The 23,699-nt window shown below is 41.9% G+C and overlaps 1 protein-coding gene across 1 annotated transcript in view; it reads left to right on the top strand.

The window, feature by feature from the left end:
- The window catches only part of LOC133531734 (ionotropic receptor 25a), a 32,197-nt gene continuing 8,498 nt past the window's right edge, over positions 1 to 23,699 (top strand). The window contains exons 1-14 of the mRNA XM_061870113.1: positions 1 to 358; positions 738 to 884; positions 2,809 to 3,012; positions 3,768 to 3,934; positions 5,635 to 5,808; positions 7,141 to 7,337; positions 8,387 to 8,546; positions 9,821 to 9,937; positions 13,636 to 13,740; positions 14,370 to 14,469; positions 15,063 to 15,240; positions 15,552 to 15,735; positions 16,930 to 17,051; positions 23,187 to 23,299. Coding sequence (XP_061726097.1) covers positions 280 to 358; positions 738 to 884; positions 2,809 to 3,012; positions 3,768 to 3,934; positions 5,635 to 5,808; positions 7,141 to 7,337; positions 8,387 to 8,546; positions 9,821 to 9,937; positions 13,636 to 13,740; positions 14,370 to 14,469; positions 15,063 to 15,240; positions 15,552 to 15,735; positions 16,930 to 17,051; positions 23,187 to 23,299 — 2,047 coding nt within the window. The 5' untranslated portion in view covers positions 1 to 279. The remainder of the gene's footprint in view (positions 359 to 737; positions 885 to 2,808; positions 3,013 to 3,767; positions 3,935 to 5,634; positions 5,809 to 7,140; positions 7,338 to 8,386; positions 8,547 to 9,820; positions 9,938 to 13,635; positions 13,741 to 14,369; positions 14,470 to 15,062; positions 15,241 to 15,551; positions 15,736 to 16,929; positions 17,052 to 23,186; positions 23,300 to 23,699) is intronic.

Here is a 23,699-nt window from a genome sequence, read left to right as displayed (position 1 = left end):
CATTTCAGATTTTGTTCTTAAATTATTTTCGGCCAGTGTTAAAAAAATATGTAGATAAGTTTTGGATGCGTTCATAAATAAACGTTTCTTTTTTAATTCTATTCAGTCAGGCCAGATACAATCATGGCGTGTTAAACATTATAATGTTTGAAAAACTACGCATAATATTTTATATTTTCTTGACTTTATTCATACCTTACTTATTACAGGAATATATTTCGGTAATATTATTAAATAAAGTAAAAAGCTGCGGCTCTTGCGGTTCTTGTCGATATTAAAATGGATTTCTGCTGTTTGTTTTTGGCTATTTTTATTTTTAATTTGGGATGTGTGGCTTCGGAGTTGAGTTTACGATTCGGTAAGTGGGTAAATTCCAAAACTTGTAGGTACATAGTTAAGGACCTGCAAATAGTTAAAAGTTAATTGATTCCATTGTGTTACGACAAGTATGCCGTTTATATTGTTTTTATTGGTGTTAATCGAAAATAACTTCATGGAAATGTTCTCGTGAAAACCGTTTTATTAACGAAACCGAAATTAAAAGGTTTTGCGCTAACTACATGATAACGGTTGGGAAAAACCGGTTTCTCAGCCTTGGGCGCGCGTTTATATCTATACATATACAATGCTAATGCGCCGTAAGAGTTACGACTTTAAACAATTTCGGCTTTAATTTGAAAAAGATCGTAGGTAACACGAAAGTACAGACTACAACTTTCACCCAAACGTTCTTCCAGTTTTCATAATAGAATCGCATGAACAAGACCTGCCGCAGCTCATCGGCAGAGCCCTTAAGTTTGCTGAGGAGGCCCAACCAGACCTGAGAGTGAGCGAGGCCATCGTCTCGCTAGACAGAGAAAACGAAGATGAAAGCTACAGACAATGTAAGTTAAGGTGTTTCTGTTTCGTTTGCACCTATGATAGGCGTCCCGTTTGCACTTAAACAGAACAAACTTGACGTGCTTGACGTATAACCTATTGATTTTCATAGAGAAAATAAGTTTACTTTTTAGGGTTCTGGGCGGCTACCGGGAAAATCTAAATTCGTCAATTGCGGGCATTTTTCTCTGTCACTCTAATTACGTCTTAGTGAGAGTAAAAGAGAAAGATCTCCGCAATTTGCGAATTCCGGTTTTCGCGGTAGGCCCCCTGTACCTCAACCATCCCCATGTGAACTATTCCCATCAGTGACCGGCGGGTACTGATGGGAATTCATCATTCCATTAGACTTCTAAGTTAAAGTAACAAAAGATACAGCCGTTGATGCCGCAAAAACGTATATTTCTAAAACAAAGTCAAGGTCAAATCTTTATTGCGTATCGCAAATCATATTAGATGGAAACGAAGGTGAAGAAATATATGTGACGCCCTGCAAGGGCACAGCAATGTACGAGTAAGAGGACTAAATCTAATTGAAACAATGAAAATAACTTTAACATTGCAATTAAATACATGAGTTCTAGCATAAGCCATTAGTATTATCAATCATTAGTATTATCTTCAAAATATTCACTTAGGGAATAATAGCATTTATTTATTAGAAATATTTGGATTTCGATACTCTTAAGGGAATAATAATTTATAGGGTACTTTCCGTTGACCTAGAACTATGACATTTGGCAAATAATATCGTCTTACACTACAAGTACAGGGAAAAATCTGAAATCCATAAATTTGTGAAAAGAGAAACAAGTTAGATTTGCACGGAACCCTCGGTGGGCGACTCCGACTCGCACTTGTCCCGTTTTTATAGTATTAGACTAGTCTCGAAACCCACCGGCCAAAATCTTTCACACCCACAAACCATCACATCAGGACAACCAAGCGTGGATGAGAGAATGGGAAGCTCAGCACAGTGTAGACAACACCATTTTTGAGTTGAACCCAGGGAAACGGCCTCAAGCATTCACGGAAAGCCGAGAAATATGGTGCAGACTTAACCGCCTCAGAACTGGCTTCGGTAACTGTGCGTACCTCTGGCACAAGTGGGGGTGGAGCGAGTCTGCGGCGTGCGAATGCGGACACCCAGAGCAGACGGTGCAGCACATGGTATTCGAGTGCCCCGTCACGAAATACAACGGACCAGCTGAGGATTTTAAACACCTGACAAAAGATGATATTATTTATCTGCAGAAATGTAAATTTTGAATTAAGTTTTTTATATGTATGTAACCAGTGTGTAAACGCCATAATAATAATAAAGCCATTTATTCCCACAAAAACATAAAATTCAAGCATACAATTACAATATATAGAATCGATTATCATTTATCATCAAATACCTACTTAACTAATCATATCTTACTCATATCATGCAAGTGATTAAAATATTATTGATTCCTTTTTTTTCTGTTTCGTAATCTAAGTAAAAATTAATAATTATTCAAAATTAATTTAATGGTTAAACATTTTATATTGGTACTTGTGCATAGTTATAGTATTATCAATTAATTCAGCTTTTAATTTATTTACATAGTATCTTCTTTATTTACTTTAATTTATTTGTGTAAATAAACATAGATATGGATTTAATTACAATTTAATCATATTGATATTTAATTTAAATTATCTGCTTATTAGCTAAAATTAATATACCTAAGTGAGTATTATTATATAATTAAAAATGCCAATTATATGTCACCAAATACATTAAAATTACGAATTTCCCGTATAGATACAGGGTGACTGGTAACCCGTCGCACTCCCTCAAGGGGGCCATTCCACAGCTTATTTGGAGTGCCTTAAGTCCAGTAAACGCCATACGACAAATAAATAAAGTATTAGACTACAAAAGGGTACTTTTTCCAGTGTGCTCCGCACTATCAAACAGCGTGTCAATCATAGTTGACCTGTCCTGGTCGCCATGGGACTCGCTAGAGGAGCTGTCCAGCGCCGCAGGCGTGCCCCTGGTGCGAGCGCGACTCGGATCGCAGCACCTGGTCAGGGCTGTGGACGAGTATCTGGAGTCGAGGAACGCTACGGACGCCGCGCTGCTCATGGAGAGCGAGGCTGGTTAGTATACAAAGACCACACACTATTACTGGACGTGGCGAATGATGATCCATATCATTATCAGGGCCGTAGCTAGGGGGGCGGGGGGACGAATTATGGGGCAATGCCCTGCCTTTAAATTTTATTTCCAATTGCCCTACCGTAAGAAATACCATCGACATGACAGTTCTTCAAAGTCGCTTTTGGATAGACTTATAAAATAAAATGATGAAACAGGTTTTTCCGTATTTTTATTATTTAATTTATAAATGAAAAAATGTGTTAAGGTCCAAAAGCGATATAGCGATGTCAGGCACGAACGCCGCATCTAATGTTTTTATACCAAGTCGGTGGCAAACAAGCACATGGCCCGCCTAATGGTACAATGACCTACCTTCTTTCCTATTCTTTACTTTTCTTTCTCTTTCTTTCTTTCTTATTCTCTACAATGACAGTGCGTAAATGTCTAAAAAAACATGACGTATAGCTATTATGACACTTTCACACATTGTCAAGTCAAAGTGTGTCAAAGTTAGCTTGATTCTATAACACAATAGGGACCGTGCGCGTTGGAGGGTCTGCCATCTTGTGGTCTGAATCGGAACCATAAACAGACACATTTACACGTCAAGTGTTTTCTTGTGCATAGTAGGTTCTGCCATCTTGTGGGCTACATCGGAACAAAAAACATCACATTTACGCCTCGCGCCAAAAATCTGACGGCTCCTGTGCTGCCTCCTACAGTTCATGCACGCTCCCTATACAATATTTCCCAGACGTGGATCGGACCCTCTACGAGCTTCTCGGCGAGTCCAACATCCGCGTGTGGGTGCATGCTGGCCTCACCCGGGATTCTGCACGTGCATTGAAAACGATGCGGCCTGAGCCGAGCTTCTTCGTCGTTGTCGGCAGCGGGGCGTTCGTCACCGATACTTATAAAAGGGTATTTAATTATAATAAAACATCGGGAACTACGTGGTAAAAAAATGTCGCAATTTGCAAGATAATACCTACAGAGTCAGATAAAGATAAGTTGGCAGCGATTTTGGCAGCCCAGACAGTGCAAGTCTTCTATGAAAACTTCTATGAAATTATGAGTTTTACTTAACACTTGCACAGACTGGGCTATCAAAATAGCTAATTTGCATAAAACATTTCGCTTATCACAAATCATGCTCATTACATACAAGGTGCCCGTGAGCATTGCGAGAGATTTTAACGGTGCATTCCTGGTAATATTTAGAAACTAAAATGCCATATAAAATTTTCTAGATTAGGCCTAGTTTCAGAGATAATTAAATGTTTTTCGAAATCATTCTTTCGCCATAAGTCGGTACAAAAGTTACAAAACACATTTTTGACTGCGGTATTGCCACTTTGAGGTCTAGTATGGACATACCTATTGATTGACATCGAAAAATTAAAAAAAAAATGTACCTATTGGAGAGGCTACCCCCAAATAAAATAAAAAACGTTTTAGTTAATTTTATGTATTTATCAATAAAAATTACGTTTTATGTACAGGAGTGTTCAAAAAAAAGAAAAAAAAAAACAAAACATTTTTTTTTTGGCGATATTCACAAAAAGTCATATAACATTTTTTTCTTCTGTTGCCATCAGGAATGCACCGTTAAAATCTCTCGCAATGCTTACGGGCACCTTGTATATATATATATATGCTCGGTACATGCCAGCCTCACCCGGGATTCCGAACACCGTGCATTAAAAACGATGCGACTTCAACCAAGCTTTTTATCGTGGTGGGCAGCGGGGCGTTTGCCACTGATACTTATTAAAAGAGTAAAGGATGACTCACGCTAGACCGAGCCGAGGCCGGGCCGGAGCTTCCGGCGCTTCGTTTTCTATGGAAAGCACCTCGTGATCACCGATCATAGAAAATGACGCGTCGGACGCCTCGGCCCGGGCATGAGCCGAGGGCCTACCACGAACCACGTTCGACGTGTTGCCTCCCTGTGACACTTACGTACGAATTCACAAGTGCGACAGAGAGGCAACACCTCGAACGTGCTTCGCGGTAGGCCCTCTGGTCTAGGGTTAGTCATCCTTAACAGTGACATCGCCCGCGTTAACCTTTTGCACCAGTAACTCTGCAGCAGTGACGCTGGCTGCAGTCGTATCGTATCCAAATTTAGGAACGCAATCTCCATAGGCAGAACTTATGCAAAAGTGTCCAGTGGTCAGCTATAAATAATAGTTCCAAATTTCTCCAGAGTAGCGCTAGAGTAGGTAACTAAGAACAGAATCAGAATCAGAATGCTTTATTTGTAAAACATAGGTATAAATAGGTCTTAGGTATATTACATTTGAACATTATGTTTCGCCGGTCGGCATACAAATGTCAGAAGTAACGAAAATCTAATTAAAAATTGGACAATGTTGTAACTTATAAAATAAAACAATTGAAATGAGTATTACATTACAATTAAATTAACCTAGGTGTTATTGACGGAGTGAAGTGCGCTGTCTATGATTTGTTTTTTTTTTCAAGTATTCTAGGTATTGTAGCGCCACCTATTTAAGGTTTTTTGATGACACTTTTTGGTATATGGAGATTCCATTCCTTACCACCTTCCGTAGTATCCAAATGTTACCTTTACGATTTTAAAACTGGTCTGTCACCAGGCTGTCAAAGAGAAGTTAGTCCGCCGCGACTACCGCTGGAACCTGGTGCTGACGGATTACTCGAACCTGGAGCTGCAGCCCGTTAAGCCAGCTATGGTGCTGCAGGTGGATGCTGCGGAGTGCTGCAAGGTCATGGGGCAGAAGGATGGGTGCAGCTGTTCACAGGATTTTGAGGTACCGAATTGTTGTCTGTAGTTTATCTTTACCGAACGAGCGTGCGAAGCGAAATGAACATTCACCTTGGAACACACGGCTGGCTAATAGGGGCACGTCCCAGCATTTAGATGTTTTTAAGATGAACTATTAGATTAGAGGATAGTTTGATGGACAATAACTGAAGATGAACTGAAGTAAGTTTATCCTAACTTGAAGCTATTTGTCTTGTCTTGCTATTCTGGGCATGTTATTTGTACAAAAGTATGGTCGAGTTTGGTATCAAACGAAAGTGCTCGATTTACAAACTTATAATAAACTTTTTTAATTTCAGATTTTAAAATATTTAGCAAGATAAAATCGAAATAAAATAAACATAATGTAGGTATTTGACATTTGACAAGAAAGAATATGGATTACCATCGATACAGTTTTTTTTTGTGGTGACTTGACTTAAATCTATCAGTTAAGGGCTCCACAGACCTTGCAATTAAATCGCACGCGGTTTTCGATCCTTTGTCGACTAGGTACATTTAATTGATCTATATTTTTGGCGAACCGCGATTTCTCAGTGCGGGGCGCACTACTAGTTATATCATTATCACCTTGGTGCTATCCAATTGCACCCCTAAAGGAGCCCGAGATCTGTTGTGAAATTGCAAGTCTTTATTCTTCAATTTAGGGTATCACAATGCACTTATGAACGTCAAATTCTACCACCAGTTATAACCCTACACAACAGCCCCGAGAAGATATCGGTGCAAGAAGTTTGGCGGGACGATAGATTTTGGTAAAGTATGAGTTGATGCAGTGCAGGCACTAGAGTAGTTAGCGGTGAGGCATGAGACTTTTAAAACCGAAGTCGGTTTTCGTCTAGATTGCCGGCTGTCCAATCTGAAGCAATTGAAATAAGAAAACACAGAAATTTCAATCAAAATGAGGGACACGGAATTTCGTCTTCGTAGAATCCAGTGATTAGCAAATGTAAGGGTGACAAAACTTTCCAACACATACCATCGGATGTCGTGAGTGTTGTGTGTAGGCAAAGTGACAACCCTAGCGTAAAAGTGAATAATCAAGATCAAGTGCGGGTAGTTCGCTAAACCCGCGCAGCAAGATGTTGATACAATTCCTCGTCAGTCTGCCTGTGACCACGAGCGTAACGTCACGTTCGAAACGTCAGGCTATATAATAAACGTAAGTTTACGGGATTAAGTCCCGTATTCGTTTTAAAATTATGAACGAAAATCGTGTTGGTTTAAATCAATATAGTGATGATGATGTACAACTTAAATAAAATGACCCACGTATGTATGGAGAAACGGTCTTCCACTTTCCTCTTTCCTTTTACAGCGAAAGCAGCCAATCCTCTCCGCCCTACTCCAACTCCTGGCGGAAACATACTCCAAGCTGGACGACGATGACTTCACAACCAGGGTAGACTGCGACAACCTGGTGCCGGAGAACGGCACCAGGTCGAAGGTCTATCGGCAGCTGGCTGAGGAGTTGGGAGCTTCGAATGAGAGCCTGTTTTATTGGGATGGTGAAAGGTACTGTCACAATCACATATACTCTGGCATGCCAGGTTAGTCAGTAGAAAAAGCCAGTAAATTTAAAAAATGTAGGCGCGAAGGATCTCCCATAAATTTAGAATTTTGCTCTTTTTTCTACTGAAAAAGATGGCTTGCCAGAGTATAGGTATATGCGGTTATGACACTGATGCTGGTGTGTGAACAAGATGTGCATAACGATGTCTTGCTTGCAAACCGGAGGGGCGTGCGGATCTGTGTCCGAAGCGAAGACCGCCATAGTTAAAGATGGACAGGGATATTAAGATCATCGGGCATATACCTAATAGTTGACAGTGTCGGACATAGGTAACACAACTCCTGGTTTCCACTCCTGGATGATAATTACAACTAGGGAGTACTGTAACAACCTGGTGGTAGAGAACGGCACTAGGTTTATGGTCTACCGGCAGCTGCCTGAGGAGTTGAGAGCTTCGAATGGAAGCATGTTCTATTGCGATGCTGATAGATAATAACCCTTAAAATGCTGATCATAAGAATGAAAGAATCATAGAGGAGAGCCTGGTGGAATAGGTAAACCACTTGTTAACCCGGCTTGAAATTACACCGAGCTAAAATTGCCTGTTCCCAACACACAACACATGGCATAATTTCGGGATCCTTTATTGAAGGAATGAAAATTGTACATTTCTAGAAAATGTACAATTTCCTTGATTTTCTGTGAATTTGTCCAGAATCCTCCTAATTTTTGGAAATTTTCCCTAACTTGCTGACAGGCTTACTATCATATTATTAGGGCTTAGTCATAGTCACAACGCTTCACGCCAGCTCAGTTGCTTAAGGACTTAAACTCCCCATTTAGGAACTCAATGAGATGGTAGTAGCAAAGCATGACAGCTTTTAGCATTTATTCACTGACGAAAAATACAAAAATATACGGTCGAGGTCGTTCCTTACCCATAAAATATGTAAAGCATAAAGTCAGACACAAAGTGAAGGCCTGACTTGTCAACTTCAAAAATATGGACAGTTTACTGTCCATATGATATTTTTATATCTGCCCATTTTAGGTCCGGGATCTTCCTCCGCTCCCGTTTCATTCTATCAACACTGAAGCCAGACATAGGTCCGCAGCATGCAGCCATCTGGTCCGCTGATGACGAGTACAAGCTGCTCCCGGGAGTAACCTTGGAACCACTAAGACAGTTCTTCAGGATTGGTACTGCTCCTGTAAGTCCCTCCTGTCCCTGATGCTAGAAAGAGCTGGTCAGCGGATTAAGATTAGGTATAAGCTGCTTCTAGATGTGACCTTGGAACCACTAAGACAATTCTTCAGGATTGGTTTGGCTCCTGTATGTTAACCCTGTCCCTGAAGCTAGAGACTGGTCCGCAGCATACAGACATCTGGTCAGCTGATGTGGAGTATAAGCTGCTCCCAGAAGTGACCTTGGAACCAATAAGACAATTCTTCGGGATTGGTTCTGCTCCTGTAAGTTCATCCTATCCCTGAAGGTGGAGACAGCTCAGCATGCAGCCATCTGGTCCGCTACTGAGGAGTACAAGCTCCTTCCAGGAGTGACCTTGGAAGGACTGAGACAATTCTTCAGGATTGGTACTGCTTCTGTAAGTTCCTCCTATCCTTGATGCTAGAAACAGGTCTACAGCATGCAGACATCTGGTCAGCTGATGAGGAGTATAAGCTGCTCCCAGGAGTGACCTTGGAACCAATAAGACAATTCTTCGGGATTGGTTCTGCTCCTGTAAGTTCATCCTATCCCTGAAGGTGAAGACAGTTCAGCATGCAGCCATCTGGTCCGCTAATGAGGAGTACAAGCTCCTCTCAAGCTGGTTGGCATTAAGATGTTCTTTAGGATTGGTACTATTCCTGTATGTTCATCCATGATCATTATACACGGTGTTTTTTTTTAAAGTCCGTTATTTCAAAGACACCGCAAGGCCCCTACAAACATGTACACTTGCCTTAGGGCCTGTTTTGATTAGTATTTAGTATGAGTTTATACATTTGATACTAAACGTACTACTATCTTGGACGATCGATATTCGAAATGTCATATTTTTCAATTCTTGGTGGATTTAAATATAATGTCTGTGTTACAACAACGTTATTAGAGTCAGCACCATACAAAACTGCAACGATTTTGATAGCACAAGCAGTCTAACTGTAACTAAGTGTTTTATTCGTAAATACATTTTAAGAGGCCTTACTCCTACAGACGAGGGTATTTTGCAAAATACTTCGTTTTTCGTTCAAAATAAAGACGTAACTATTAATTCAAAAACTGATAATGTAATTAAAAATACATGTCTTAAACTGGAAGCTGACATGGTTAAACTTTTCATTATCTCTTTTTAAACATACAATAATTGTTTTTTCTTGAGAGTCTTTTTCAAATTTGGCAGTGACGCATGTCGTTTCGGTTTACAAAAAACTAAATTGTTATAGTGATCCCTTATTCTTCCGTTATCCTGCATTCAATTTTCAGGCCGTACCCTGGACGATGCCAAAGCTAGATTCGAACACTGGAGAGCCCATGTTCAACGAAGATGGAGAACCAATGTATGAGGGCTACTGTATCGACCTCATACAGAAGCTGTCTGAGGTGAGAGTAACTTTTTTTAAATACTACGTCGGTGGCAAACAAGCATACGGCCTGCCTGATGCTAAGCGGTCACCGTAGTGTATGAACGCCTGCAACTCCAGAGGAGTTCCGTGCGCGTTGCCGACCCTAACACCCCGCACCATCGTTGAACTCGTGCAACCTAACTCACCGGCATGAACACAACACTATGAGTAGGGTCTAGTGTTAATTGGCTGCGGTGTTCTGTAAGGTGGAGGTACTTTCCCAGTTGGGTTCTGGAATGAGATCCGCTGTGGGTATAATAAATGGGTAGGTAACTTACTCACAAGTATTGTACATTGTGTCTTGAGTAAATAATTACCGACTTCACGAAAGGAAAGTAAATACAAGCTGACAGGGTTCCATAGATTTCATCAGGGTTCAACAGTAGTCTTTCAAACAAAAAACTATTGGCATAACTACCGAAGAATACACCCTTTTAGCATTAACTCCAACTATGCACAAAATTATATAATATTGTCGTTTACCTACATATAATTATTTTACCACAATATTAGATATCATAGGAACCCTAGCATTTCAGAAGAAAAAGCCACCACTACTCTTGAGGTTAGAACAGTTCAAAAAACGGGGTAGTACTTATTGTGTTTCAAAAGGTTGTGATTTCTAATATCACCTTTTAACCTTTTACCATTACCTTTCTTTATAGGTTAAGTATAATAGTAATTGTCCAGGCGGGCAATATGAACTCCAGCAATACTTTGACAAATTTATTACGAAGTTCACAATTTTAAATTAAATATACGCGCTCCAGAGATGACTCGCCGACTGGTTGGCCGTGGCGTGGCCAGGCCGTGGCCGATCGCCGCGCTCTTGTCGCTGCGTCCCGCACTCCGTTTCCCCCGCGGGGCCCTCGGCGCTTGTACATCCTCCCGGCGTTGACAGCTTTCCCGGCTTTCCCGGGTCTAGAATGGCGATCTAGTCGACCCTTTTTTTTTTTTTTTTTTTTTTTTTTTTTTCTAGGGGGGAAAATGCATTCCGCATACCACCCGGGTGCGGGGGGTGACCCGAGTGGTTATGTGGGACTCCCGTCTAGGCTAATGAGGCCCACGGTATACCCACTAAAAACCCCCCATATGCCACCTCGCCGCCTTATTGGTGGGATTACGGGAACACTTGCGTACTCATCCGCGACCCCACCGGCTGCAGCCGCCCGCGAGCGGCTCCTTCGCGGATGCCCGAAGGCCCTTCACGCGAGGCGCGCCAGATGGTTCGACGCGCCTTCCTCCTCGGCCTCCGTCCTGCAGTGTAGCGGACCCCCCCGAGCCCGCCACAAGGAGGCCACGGGCGCCAGAAAACTCCCCAGCGCCCGGCGGCAGATGAGGTCCATGGTTCTGCCGCAAACCACAACTCGGCTGCAGAGGACAGGGAGAACGGCACACCGTAACACCGACACTCCTCTTCCTCTGCAGCCCCACCAACGCCGCTACAGCGGAACGGCCCCGCCAAGGTCGCAGGGGATAGGGAGAGTGGCGCATCGTGATACCATCACGCCTCTTCCCCTGCGATCCCACCTCGGCCGTCGAGGATAGGGAGAACGGCTAACCGCAATACCGACACTCCTCTTCCTCGACGGTCCACCTCCAACGCGTCACAAGCGGGCTTATCAAGCCCACTTGGAGCGTCCTCCTCGGGCCAGCCAGCACCTCAAACAGGCCGGCCCTGGTTGCCTCTTCGCTTCACCGTGGGAGACCAAGCCACGGCTACTAAGCCCCTCCACCACGACAAGGTGGGCAACCCTCGGGGGGATCTAGTCGACCCTTCGACAACCTGCAACAAGTGTAGCTTGGTCCAAGAAGTTGCAGAAATTCTTTATATTGCCTTTCGCAGCTCTTAGAATGGAGGTCTAGTCAGCCCTTCGACAACCTGCAAGACAATCATCGAAACGCGTGGGCTGGGTTATCTGTCTAGTCCTGGTGGTTCCTCGACCTGCTGCATTATTTTCATGCCCTGTATCATGTGCAATTTCTGTATTTTCATCTTTCGAGATTTGGTTTTCATCTTCCACAATCTTGGGTTTCATATCCAGTATTATCATATAACTCCATTATATTATAAGATGATGGCTCGTTTTCTTCTTCCTCACTCATGCACGCCTGGAAAATACCATCAAGCTTTGTTCCTTCTTCTATTTTCTTGCTGTTTTTCTTTCCTTCAGACTCCTCTGTAACATATTTTATAAATGTAACATCTCTGTATGTATCAACTATAGTTGTATTAGGTTCCCAGCAGTGGCGTAGCGAGCCTTGGCGGGGCCCCGTATAAAATTTTGTTAGGGGGCCCTTAGGAAGGGTAACGATTTATCATAAAAACGCACGTTGGGGGCCCCCGTACCCCGGGGGCCCCGTATAATTGATACGGCAGATACGGCGGAAGCTACGCCCCTGGTTCCCAGATTGTTCCCAGATATACCCTATACTATACTCTCCATATCCCACAAAACTACCACGCTTACTTTTTGCATCCCATTTAAGACGTTTTTGTTTTGGTATATGGATGAGCCAAATTTTTGCGACGTGTTTATATCAAATTGTTTGTTATACATCAGCTCGTATGGTGTCTTATTAGGTACCTTATTTGGTCCGGTCCGGTTGATCACATATGCAGCTGTACTCACTGTCTCCGCCCAAAGTTTTTTTCCTAGCACAGCTTCCTATAACATTGTTTCGGGTAGTGACCCTGCCTACGAAGCTAATGGTGTCGGGTTCAAATCCTGGTAAGGGCATTTATTTGTGTGATGAGCATGGATATTGTTCCTGAGTCATGGGTGTTTTCTATGTATTTAAGTATTTATAAATATTTATATATTATATATATCGTTGCCTAAGTACCCTCAACACAAAAAAATCAAAAAAAATCATTTGTAGTTTTACACTTATGTAAAATGTATAATTGTTGGTGCAATAAAGAATATTTACTTACTTACTTACTTACTTACAAGCCTTACTGAGGGACTTAGTCAATTTGTGTAATAATTTAATGTCCTATAATATTTTACACAGCAAGCCATGCTTATGATGTAACATGAAAGTTTATCTTCGCTTGAAGATGAAAGGTAAAAACAGTAGTTTTTCCGAAGATTGCGATTCCCCCGCGGGCCCTCGGCGCTTGTACAGTAATAAGCTACTAGTACAATATGGAAAGAAATCCGAAATAAATGATTATTTTATTTAATTTTTCCTTTTATTTTTTTATATAGATTATGTATAGGCAGTTAGTAAAAAGTCCAAAATGAGTGGAAATCCAACCTGCCAAATCCCAGCCTAAATACCTACGACCCTACCAAAAAGCCGTATGGCTTTTCAGCATCTAGGAAGGAATGGTGCCAATTAAACAGACTCCGCACCGAACATGGACGCTGTGCGGACTACTTGTTTAAGTGTGGTTGGCGAGACTCACCAGCGTGCGACTGCGGGGCCTCAGTGCAGACTATACACCACATTACACATAATTGCCCGATACGGAAATTTGTTGGAGAGGCCCTAGATCTTCACTCACCTAATGCAAACGCTGCCCAATGGGTGAAGAACTTAGATATTTTATTATAATTTATAATTAAGCGACTCTGTAAATGCCATACGAATAAATAAATAAATAAGTCCAATAAAATACATATTTAGATATTAGGTATTTACAAAGGTTTTTTTTTGTTTTTCCAGTCAATGGATTTCGACTACGAGATAATTACCCCTAAAACGGGCACGTTTGGTCGAAGACTGGCCAATGGGACGTGGGATGGTGTTGTCGGAGATCTCATGAGGGCTGTAAGAAACATTTTTTTTAAATAGCCTACATTCTGTCCCACTGCTGGGCAAAAAGCTCCCCTGTCTTCCGCCGCTCGTCACGGCTTTGTGCATGCTCCCGCCAGTCGCCACAAAAATCTCAAAATGAGTCAATGTCGTCTCGCCATCTCGTTATTCGCCTGTCTCTGTATCGCCCGATCCCACTAGCAATATTATTGACTAATTTTACAATCTTTTATTTAACTTGCAAAGTTTGTATGTATGTTCAAATCATATCTTGCAAGCTTTTAACCCACTTCCTATTATTCGATTGAGCTGAAACTTCACAGACGTATGTAAGTTGGGTGACAATGCAATACGAGTATTATCTTGCAGGATTTAACTCGCCTTTTTATCGCCTGTCACTTTCTAACAAGTATGTATGTGCGAAAGTGACAGGCATAGTGACAATCGATAATGCAACCATGCTGCCACCGCAGTTGTTAAATCCTCCAAGCCTCCCTTACCTTTGGTCCGTTTTCATAACTATGGTTTTCGTAACTGGCTGCCAAAGAAGATTTATTTTTCCTGTTTCATAATTAATTATCAAACAAGAATTCACTTTTTTTACTTTTTAACCAAGATTTAGAATGAGGTTTATGAAATTCTAGGAGACTGACATAGCGGTGTCAGCATTGACCATGACGGCTGAAAGAGAGGAAGTGATCGATTTCGTGGCACCGTATTTTGAGCAGAGCGGCATACTAATTGGTAAGACAAAACTACAAATAAGCAAGGCTCGGAACCGGTTTTTCCTTCATACTAAATATACCGGTATTATTACGTTCATTTTCGTTCTTTGGTTTATTATTTCATTTTTAATAGGACTATTTAATAATGCGAAGTTGTTACCTAAATACATGATCCAGTCCTACGTAAAGAGTATAAAATAATTAAAAATATTGGTCTATTTCGGGATTTAAAAATAAACCGGTTCCAAGCCCTGCAAATAAGTAGATAGGTATCCTTGAGGTAAGAACGGTAAAAATAAAAGTAGAAAAAAAATTTGGGTTACCTCCCATACAATATGTTTTTATTTTATTTCGCTTTAACCGAATGGCGTGGGATATCATGGGATAGATATATCAAAACGAATAATAAGTAATAATAAGTAGAATAGTAAGTAATTCTTATAATGGGTATGATAACAGCCCCGCCCCGGTTTGGTCTGTTCCGACAGAATGGTAACTATAACTACACTGAGCATTGCTCAACGTGCTCTTGGACGAGTTTATATTTATCAGTATTTTTATTTACCAGTAACATTAATTAGGAATGTTTAAATTAACCAAGCTTTCTCCTAGTGATACGAAAGCCTACTCGGAAGACGTCCCTCTTCAAATTCATGACCGTACTTCGAACTGAAGTGTGGCTGAGCATCGTGGCTGCACTAGTTTTGACCGGCTTCATGATCTGGCTGTTGGATAAATACTCACCTTATTCAGCGAGGAATAATCCTGATGCTTATCCTTACCCTTGCCGGTTAGTAAGCCAATTTCATTATCGCATCTCTTTTAGTCCCATTTCGTAACTAATTTTGGTAAATTTGGTAACCAGTTGCGAAATAGGAAATAATATCTCAATTCGTAACTGTTACAAATAGGAATACTCTAACCATTTTGGGCACTAATTATCGTCAGGTGACAACCAAACCACACTAATTACAAAAAAGCGGGCAAGATTCTAACTTAGAATCTTTCGCTTACTCGGGACTCGAAATCAACACTCGCAAGACAAACCAACTTTCCTCTCTTGTTGCACAAATAACTATTACCTGCTGTATTTTTTTACAGAGAATTCACTCTTAAAGAGAGCTTCTGGTTCGCGCTGACCTCCTTCACCCCCCAAGGTGGAGGGGAGGCTCCGAAAGCGCTGTCGGGACGCACATTGGTGGCTGCTTATTGGTTGTTTGTGGTGCTTATGTTGGCTACGTTCACGGCAAATTTGGCGGCTTTTCTGACGGTTGAGAGGATGCAGGTATAGTAGATTATTAATCAAGGGATGAAAGGCACTAATTTCTGCCGAGGTAAGTAAGTAAGTAAATGTTCTTTATTGTGCACCATACATTTAAAAATAGACAGGAAATGAAAAAACGCGTAAAAGTTAGGTAACAACAGGCGGTCTTATCGCTAAGAAGCGATCTCTTCCAGACAACCTAATTTAATAGTTCGAGACTGAAATGGTGCCTTTCACCCGATTTAAACACTCTATTTTTACTTTTTATTTTGAATACGAGGAAAGTAAAATACATGTTTTTTTTAAATATGACGAAGTATAATTTTTTATAGCATTTCTTGAGGGTAATTTCAATAGCAATTTAGGTAAGATATCGTTATTTATTATGGAATGGGGAGTTAATTACATATAAGAATGGAAAATGTAAAGCAAATCCATTTAAAACCAACATTTTAATAATTAAAGTTTTAGCAATTATTGCTTATCGCATTTCTCATGCTTTGAAAGTGGGTCTTTGTTGCAGGGATCGGAACCGGTTTTTTGCAAAAACATCGAAATAACCATATATTTCGGTTTATTTTATACTCTAAATGTAGGACTCAGTTGTGTTTTCAGATAACGACTTCGTATTATTAGATTGCCTAATTAGAAAAGAAGTAATTAACAAAGAACGAAAAAATACCGTTTTCGTTCCCATACAAAAATACCGGTTTCCGATCCCTGCTTTGTTGTTCTATAAAGTGTGCGGAATGTGATATGTTTCTGCTCTAAAGCATATTACTTTCCAAATACGTTTTTTAATTTATTTTACGATAAGCAATGAAATTTAGGTTTTAAATGGATTTGTTTTTGATAATTCCCCATTCCATAAATAACAATACTTTTACCTAAATTGTTATTTGAAAGTACCCTCAAGAAATACTATAAAAGTGTTTACTTCGTCATATTTTTTTTAACACGTGTATTTTACCTCCCCCTTATTCAAAATGAAAAGTAGAGTGTTTAACTCGAGTGAAAGGCATCATTTCTTTCCAAGCTGCCTCGGCTGAAATGAGTGATTTTCACCCCTTGGTTAACAATCTACTATTTGATTTTATTCATAATCGTAAGCATCCCTGAAACAAAAATAAAATATAAATAATATAAAATATAAAAAAATAAAAAGATAAAATATTTGCATGACGTAATTTACTAATATTTCTTTGTTTATTATAGACACCTGTATCTTCTTTGGAACAGTTGGCACGCCAATCTAGGATTAACTACACCGTCGTAGAAGGCTCCACCATACACCAGTACTTCATCAATATGAAGTTTGCTGAAGACACACTGTACAGGTATGAACCCTGAAGAAGGGGGAGGAATGCATCCTTACGCTCCTGACGACCTCTCTGGCCTAGAGGGTTGTGACCCTGCCTATGAAGCCGATAGTCCCGCGTTCAAATCCAAGTAAGGGCAGTTATTCATCTGATGAGCATGGATATTTGTTTCTGAGGCATTGGTGTTTTCTATGTATTTAAGTATTGTAACCGGGACTCGGGAGCGATGGGGCGAGATGTAAAACCACAATGTGCACGGATATCTTTTATTGATACCAACCACGGTCAGAGTAAGGTACACTTATAATTTATGCGCCGAGTACTAAAGTAACGATACGGGAGCCGTTATGCGTCACCTAGTAGTCGGTAGATCGTAACTAGTGAGCCGGGAATCCGTCAACACCAGTAACTAATCTGCTGAAGAAAGATAACATACAAAATCAGCAAGCCTACTTATGAAATCTGAGTCGAACAGTTAGCGTGTTCTAACTCGACGCCTGCGCCATCTATTGGTGGTGGATGAAAGTTTCCGTAAGGTGTAGTTGCGCTACTCCGTGCAGGATGGTGTTACTGGTACGTCGTTCTAGGTGATTGGTGTCACATATTCTCCCCCTCTATCCACGATGACGTCTCGGCGAGTAGGATAGGATGTTGGTTTTATTTGCGTTTGTTGGTAGCCTTGGTAGTTGCCTTCCTTGGCCTTCCTCTCTTCCGTATAGGCTGTAGGGGTTCCGGTAAGACTGGGTCATTCCCTTTGAATGGAGTGAGTGCTGAAGTATGGTAGGTTCCCACTTGCTTATCGGGTTCACTAGGATTAGCCAATTTGTACGATGTCGCGCCTTGCTTAGAATGCACAAGGTAAGGTCCATCTCGGCGTGGCATCAACTTGTTACTCACTCCTTGGGCGGAACGGCTAGCCATGTGGGTGTCGGCAAGCACTAAGTCACCAGCTTTATATCCTGGATCAGGTCGTCTTGCCTTATCAGCTTGTTCCTTACGAGTTTCTTCTTTGTCCTGGCGAATTTGTTTGGCTCGCTTTAGCGTTTCAGCCAGTAATAAAAGTTTCGGTGTAATATCCGGCACGAAACTTTCAGACAGCAAAATTTGCTTCAGATCGTGTTTGACATCGTCGGGTGATCGGAGTTCGCGGCCAAAAGTGAGGTAGGCTGGTGTATAGCTTGTCGCTAGACTTGTTGCAGTATTCATAGCAAATCGTATACAAGCAAGCTTTTCAGACCACTCCCTGTGATTGTCCTGCACTAAGATGCCAAGTTGAGTCTTTATGTCTCTATTTTTCCTCTCTACGGGATTCGCAGCTGGGTGGTATACAGGGGTGAATGTATGGTGAATACCAAGACAAAAGGTGACCTTCTGCATGACAGCACTAACAAATTGCGATCCGTTGTCGCTATGAATCCGCCTAGGGACACCATATCGAAGGAAAACTTCATTTATCATGGTCATAGCGCATGTTGCAGCGTCGGCCGTTTCTAACGCGAACAGTTCTACCCATCCTGTTGCTATATCCTCCACGACTAGGATCCAGTTTTTATTAGTCACCGACGTTGGCAGAGGTCCAAATAAGTCAAATGCTAGACTTTCAAATCTTTGATTTATTGCGGTGGTTTGTAAGAGTCCAGCAGGTTTTAGGTTGGACGGCTTATAGCGTTGGCACATTAGGCAAGTTTTCACATATGACTCTATGAATCGTCTCATACCTTTCCAGTAATATCGACTCGATATCCTTTGGTAAGTTTTATCGGCACCGTAATGTCCTGCTAATGGATCATCGTGATAGACCGCTAAAACGTTCTTCCATTCATGCTCAGGAACTAACAGTTGCGCATCATCGCCATTTCCATCTGGACTGTATTTGTAGAGCACACCACTATTCAATACATATCCTTTGCTGCCCCAATAGATAGCATCTTCGCCTTCCGTCTCTAACGCCTTTATGACTCTTGCTATATGTTTGTCTTTTAACTGTTCGTTGCGTATTTCAGAGGGTTTGCGTGTAGGCATATCTATAACTACGGTGCATAATTCGCAATTGCTGGAGTTATCGGCGTCGCATTGTGGTCGGGATAGAGTATCAGCAACCACATTCGTTTTTCCTGGTACGTACTTAATCGTGACGTTGTATGCTTGTATGATTAAAGCCCAGCGTGCCAATCTCCCTGTGGGCGTTTTGATCGTTAGTAGCCATTTAAGTGCTTGATGGTCCGTGACTAACGTAACCTGTCCGCCTTCAATATATCCGCGGAATTTGTTGAGTGACCAAACTAGGGCGAGCGCTTCTCGCTCTGTGGTGCTGTAGTTCCTTTCTGCCGAATTTAACAGTCTGCTAGCATACTCAATCGGGTGCTCGTCTTCTCCCTCCCCCTGGACTATGACGGCTCCGATTGCGTAGTTGCTCGAGTCAGCCTTAATGATATAGGGCTTAGTTTCATCCGCTGGCCTCAGAACTGGCGCGGAGGTAAGGTGACACTTTAAATCATTGAAAGCCTTCTTCTGAGCTTCTTCCCATACCCATTGAGCATTCTTTTTAGTTAACCTCGTCAATGGTTCGCTGACTTTGGCGAAGTTTGGAATGAAGCGCCTGTACCAGGAGCAGGTTTGTATGAAGGATAGCAAATGCTTGAGGTTCCTAGGCTGCGGTAGATTAGTAATCGCTTCCACCTTGGAGGGATCCACTTGTAAGCCGCTTGAGGTGATCAAGTGCCCTAAATACTTGACAGAATCGCAACAGAAGTGACATTTAGCGAGGTTAATAGTCAGGTTATTCTCTTTCAGAACCTTTAGCACTTTATCCAAATCCTCAAGATGCTGCTCGAATGATTCAGACAGTATGATTAGGTCATCTAGGTAAGCCAGCATTCTCACATCTCCTACCAATACCTTGACTCGGTCGATAAGTCGCTGGAATGTAGCAGGAGCATTCCGTAAGCCGAACGGCATCCGGTTAAATTTAAAGATCCCGAATGGCGTTATGAAGCTAGTTTTGTTTTGGTCTTCTTCACGCACCTTTACTTGCCAATAGCCAGAGCGCAAGTCAAGGGTGGACATAAATAGAGTCGGCTTGGCGTCACGCAGAAGATCATCAATTCGTGGCATCGGGTAAAGGTCCGGTACGGTGATGGCGTTCAACCTTCTGTAATCGACGCAAGGGCGTAGACTTCCGTCCTTCTTGGGTACTAATATAGCAGGAGCGGACCACGGAGACGATGAGGGTTCGATAATACCCTCGTTGAGCATCTTGTCGATCTCGCTTTTCAACTGTTCCCTTCGTACTGGAGATAGCCGGTAGGGTGGTACAGCTATTGGAGCATGGTCACCTGTGTCGATTGCGTGTTCAATCAACGTCGTTGGTTGTTTGCTAGGCAGGCAAACCTCCTTACTCTTCGTTATAACCTCTTCAATACGGCTTTTCTGTTCGTCGGTCACAGTTCCCATCTTAACCATTCCGATCTCTAAGGCGCACAGGTCGATATCGTCAGCAGTGTAGCCCGTAAATAACGCTTCAGAGTTCGGTGACAGGGTAACGGCAGCTTCTTCGATCGACTGTACCGCATCAGAGAACATATAGTCCAAATGGTGTGGTTCCGGGGCGTACCCATCAAATAACTGGCGAGGCCGCTTGACTGGAATAGGGTTGTACGGAGGAGCATCGGTTACAACCTTGGGTTCATATCCGTATGTTGGCTTGGTATACTTGGACTCCACGCCTGGGTATAAGTCTGGCTCGAACTGGGCCATAGATACATTATCCGGTTCTTCCCTGATAAAATCATAATTAGTATCCGGACGATCCACAAAATTCCAAGAACGTTGAGGTATATTGATGACCATGCCTGAATCTTCTATGAAACCCATACCGAGCAATGTTTTATTTTCTTTAGCGTGCGGAAGTACTACAAATGTTGTGAGTACCGTCCGATCACAAATTTTGACTGGAACTGTAATAGACATAACTTCTTCTCGACGTTTCAAACCGTCTGCCATAGATATATTAGCAGTTTGCGTAGCAAAACTACATTGTCTTTGCTTTAAACATTTGTACAGTTGGTAGGAAGCCACACTAGATTTAGCGCCGGGGTCGACGAATGCAGTGCCAATAACATCAAAGATGGCAATTCCAACCTGCATTCTCGGGCGGGCGTCTAAGTTAATGTCTAGCGCGCAAAAGCCAGTTTTCTCCAACTTGACTGGTTGAGCTTCTTTACACTTAGGGCATTTGCTTCTTGTGTAACCAGGCATTCCGCACCCATAGCAGTAGAGAGTCGACATACTTGGTGAAGGCGCTTGGGTAGACTCGGTTTTAAGTTCTTTAGGAGGGTGGTGACCCTGTCCAGTCTGTCCACTCATTTGCTTCAGTCTTTTTCGACATTCCTCGACGGTATGGCCTGTGGCACGACAGTAGTCGCAGCGCTGTTTCTTTTTGCTCAGCCCAGTTTGGTTTTCGCTTTGGCCAGTAGACGACACCGATGAAGACTTCTCACGTAGCACCTGTTCAACATTTCTAGCAGCAGTTAGCAGCTGGTCGAATGTCGTCACTGAGTCACGTGGTATCCTCTCGCGTATATTAATATGCAACTGGCCATGAATAGCATCTATTTGTAGTTCCTCTGTCAAACCCGGTGAACGTAGCTGAGTCAACAGGGCTCTGTTCTTTGCAATAAATGTCTCTGTCAGCATGTCTGCCGGTTGCTTGCGTGAAAACACTTCCTGGAATATTTGGACGCCAGATATTTTTGGTGCAAACGCGTGACGCAGTCTTGCCTCAAAGTCGGTCCAACAGGTAATACTATCTTTAACTCCTTGCCACCATGTCGAAGCTTCACCTTTCAACACCAAAGGAAGACTCATAATAGCAGCTTCGTCCGACATGTCATTAACTTTTTTATAGACTGATGCGGCTGATAAGAACTCTTCCAGGCGAATGGATTCTCTAGTGCCGTCGTAGGAAAATGACACGTTAGCAAATGATGCCGTTGTAGTCTTGACACCACCAGTTGCAGCTTGCAGGGCAGCAGCTGTAAGTGACGTCACCAATTGCTGTAGCTGCTCCGTAGACATGGATATGTGAGCCATCTTCTTTTTACTCGAAGGTACGTGAAGTTTACGTGGTCTCAACCCCACTCTCAGCGTAGGTCTCGATTTGGGTGTGTTCGAGGGTTCGTTTTCAGAATCCGCCAGCTTGGTTGACTTCGGCCGAACGTTGATGCGCCAGATGTAACCGGGACTCGGGAGCGATGGGGCGAGATGTAAAACCACAATGTGCACGGATATCTTTTATTGATACCAACCACGGTCAGAGTAAGGTACACTTATAATTTATGCGCCGAGTACTAAAGTAACGATACGGGAGCCGTTATGCGTCACCTAGTAGTCGGTAGATCGTAACTAGTGAGCCGGGAATCCGTCAACACCAGTAACTAATCTGCTGAAGAAAGATAACATACAAAATCAGCAAGCCTACTTATGAAATCTGAGTCGAACAGTTAGCGTGTTCTAACTCGACGCCTGCGCCATCTATTGGTGGTGGATGAAAGTTTCCGTAAGGTGTAGTTGCGCTACTCCGTGCAGGATGGTGTTACTGGTACGTCGTTCTAGGTGATTGGTGTCACAGTATATATTATATACATCGTCTAACTACCCACATTATAAGTCTTATTGAGCTTACTGTAGGACTTAGTCAAAATAATTATTTCAGAGCGATTATTTCCGAAAAAAATACATTTATAAAAAATGGTTCCTGAAGACCCATATCCAACGACTCCCCACCACACTATAGGGTTGAAGTGAAAAATAATCATTCCCGCTTTTCGTGTAGAAGAAAAAATCCACCCTAAAAATCATTTTACTAGTTTTTATTTTTTTCGACTTGGTCGGCGTAACTGATTTATATATTCGTGCCAAATTTCAGCTTTCTAGCACTAACAACCACGGGGACAAGCCGCGGACGGACAGACAGACGGACATGGCGAAACTATAAGGGTTCTTAATTGACTACGGAACCCTAATAAGAAGAGTCGTTGAATAAGCTAAGATTGTTGCTTAGCAATTCTTACTATTCGCTCTCGTCTATAAACCCGTTCCTTTTGAAAACGATTCCGTTGATTTCATTTGACTTTTCTGCGTTCTTATTCCCAGAGTGTGGAAGGAAATAACACTGAACGCGACATCAGACCAGTCTCAGTATCGGGTCTGGGATTATCCAATCAGGGAGCAGTACGGACACATATTGTTGGCCATCAATGCTTCTAGTAAGTAGACATTAGTCTTAAGAACTGTGTTTTCAAGGATAATTAGGGGATATAGGTAATGCTCTTTAGCGTGTCCATACAAAAACAGAAAACGTTTTTCCACTTCTAAATATTTTCCATTCCTCATTATTTTTTAGTATGTTATTGACACAATGAAAAACTAGGTTTATAGGTTTCATTTTTTTTTAAATTTGCAATTAAAAAAAGCGAATACCTAGAATATATTTATGATGAAGTATTTAAGATGATCTGTACTTAAATATATAAAATTTTGTACTTTAGAGTGTAGCTGCGCTCTCTCGGAAAGGTTTCCACGAAACGTTTAACGTTTAACGTTTCACGAAAGCCACGGAAGACCAGCGTCGAGACCCTTAGGTGGTATCTTGACATTAAGCTGAGT

The sequence above is a fragment of the Cydia pomonella genome, chromosome 25 (assembly GCF_033807575.1).
Source record: "Cydia pomonella isolate Wapato2018A chromosome 25, ilCydPomo1, whole genome shotgun sequence".
Lineage (NCBI taxonomy): Eukaryota > Metazoa > Arthropoda > Insecta > Lepidoptera > Tortricidae > Cydia > Cydia pomonella.
This window is presented reverse-complemented; position numbering and strand designations above follow the sequence as displayed.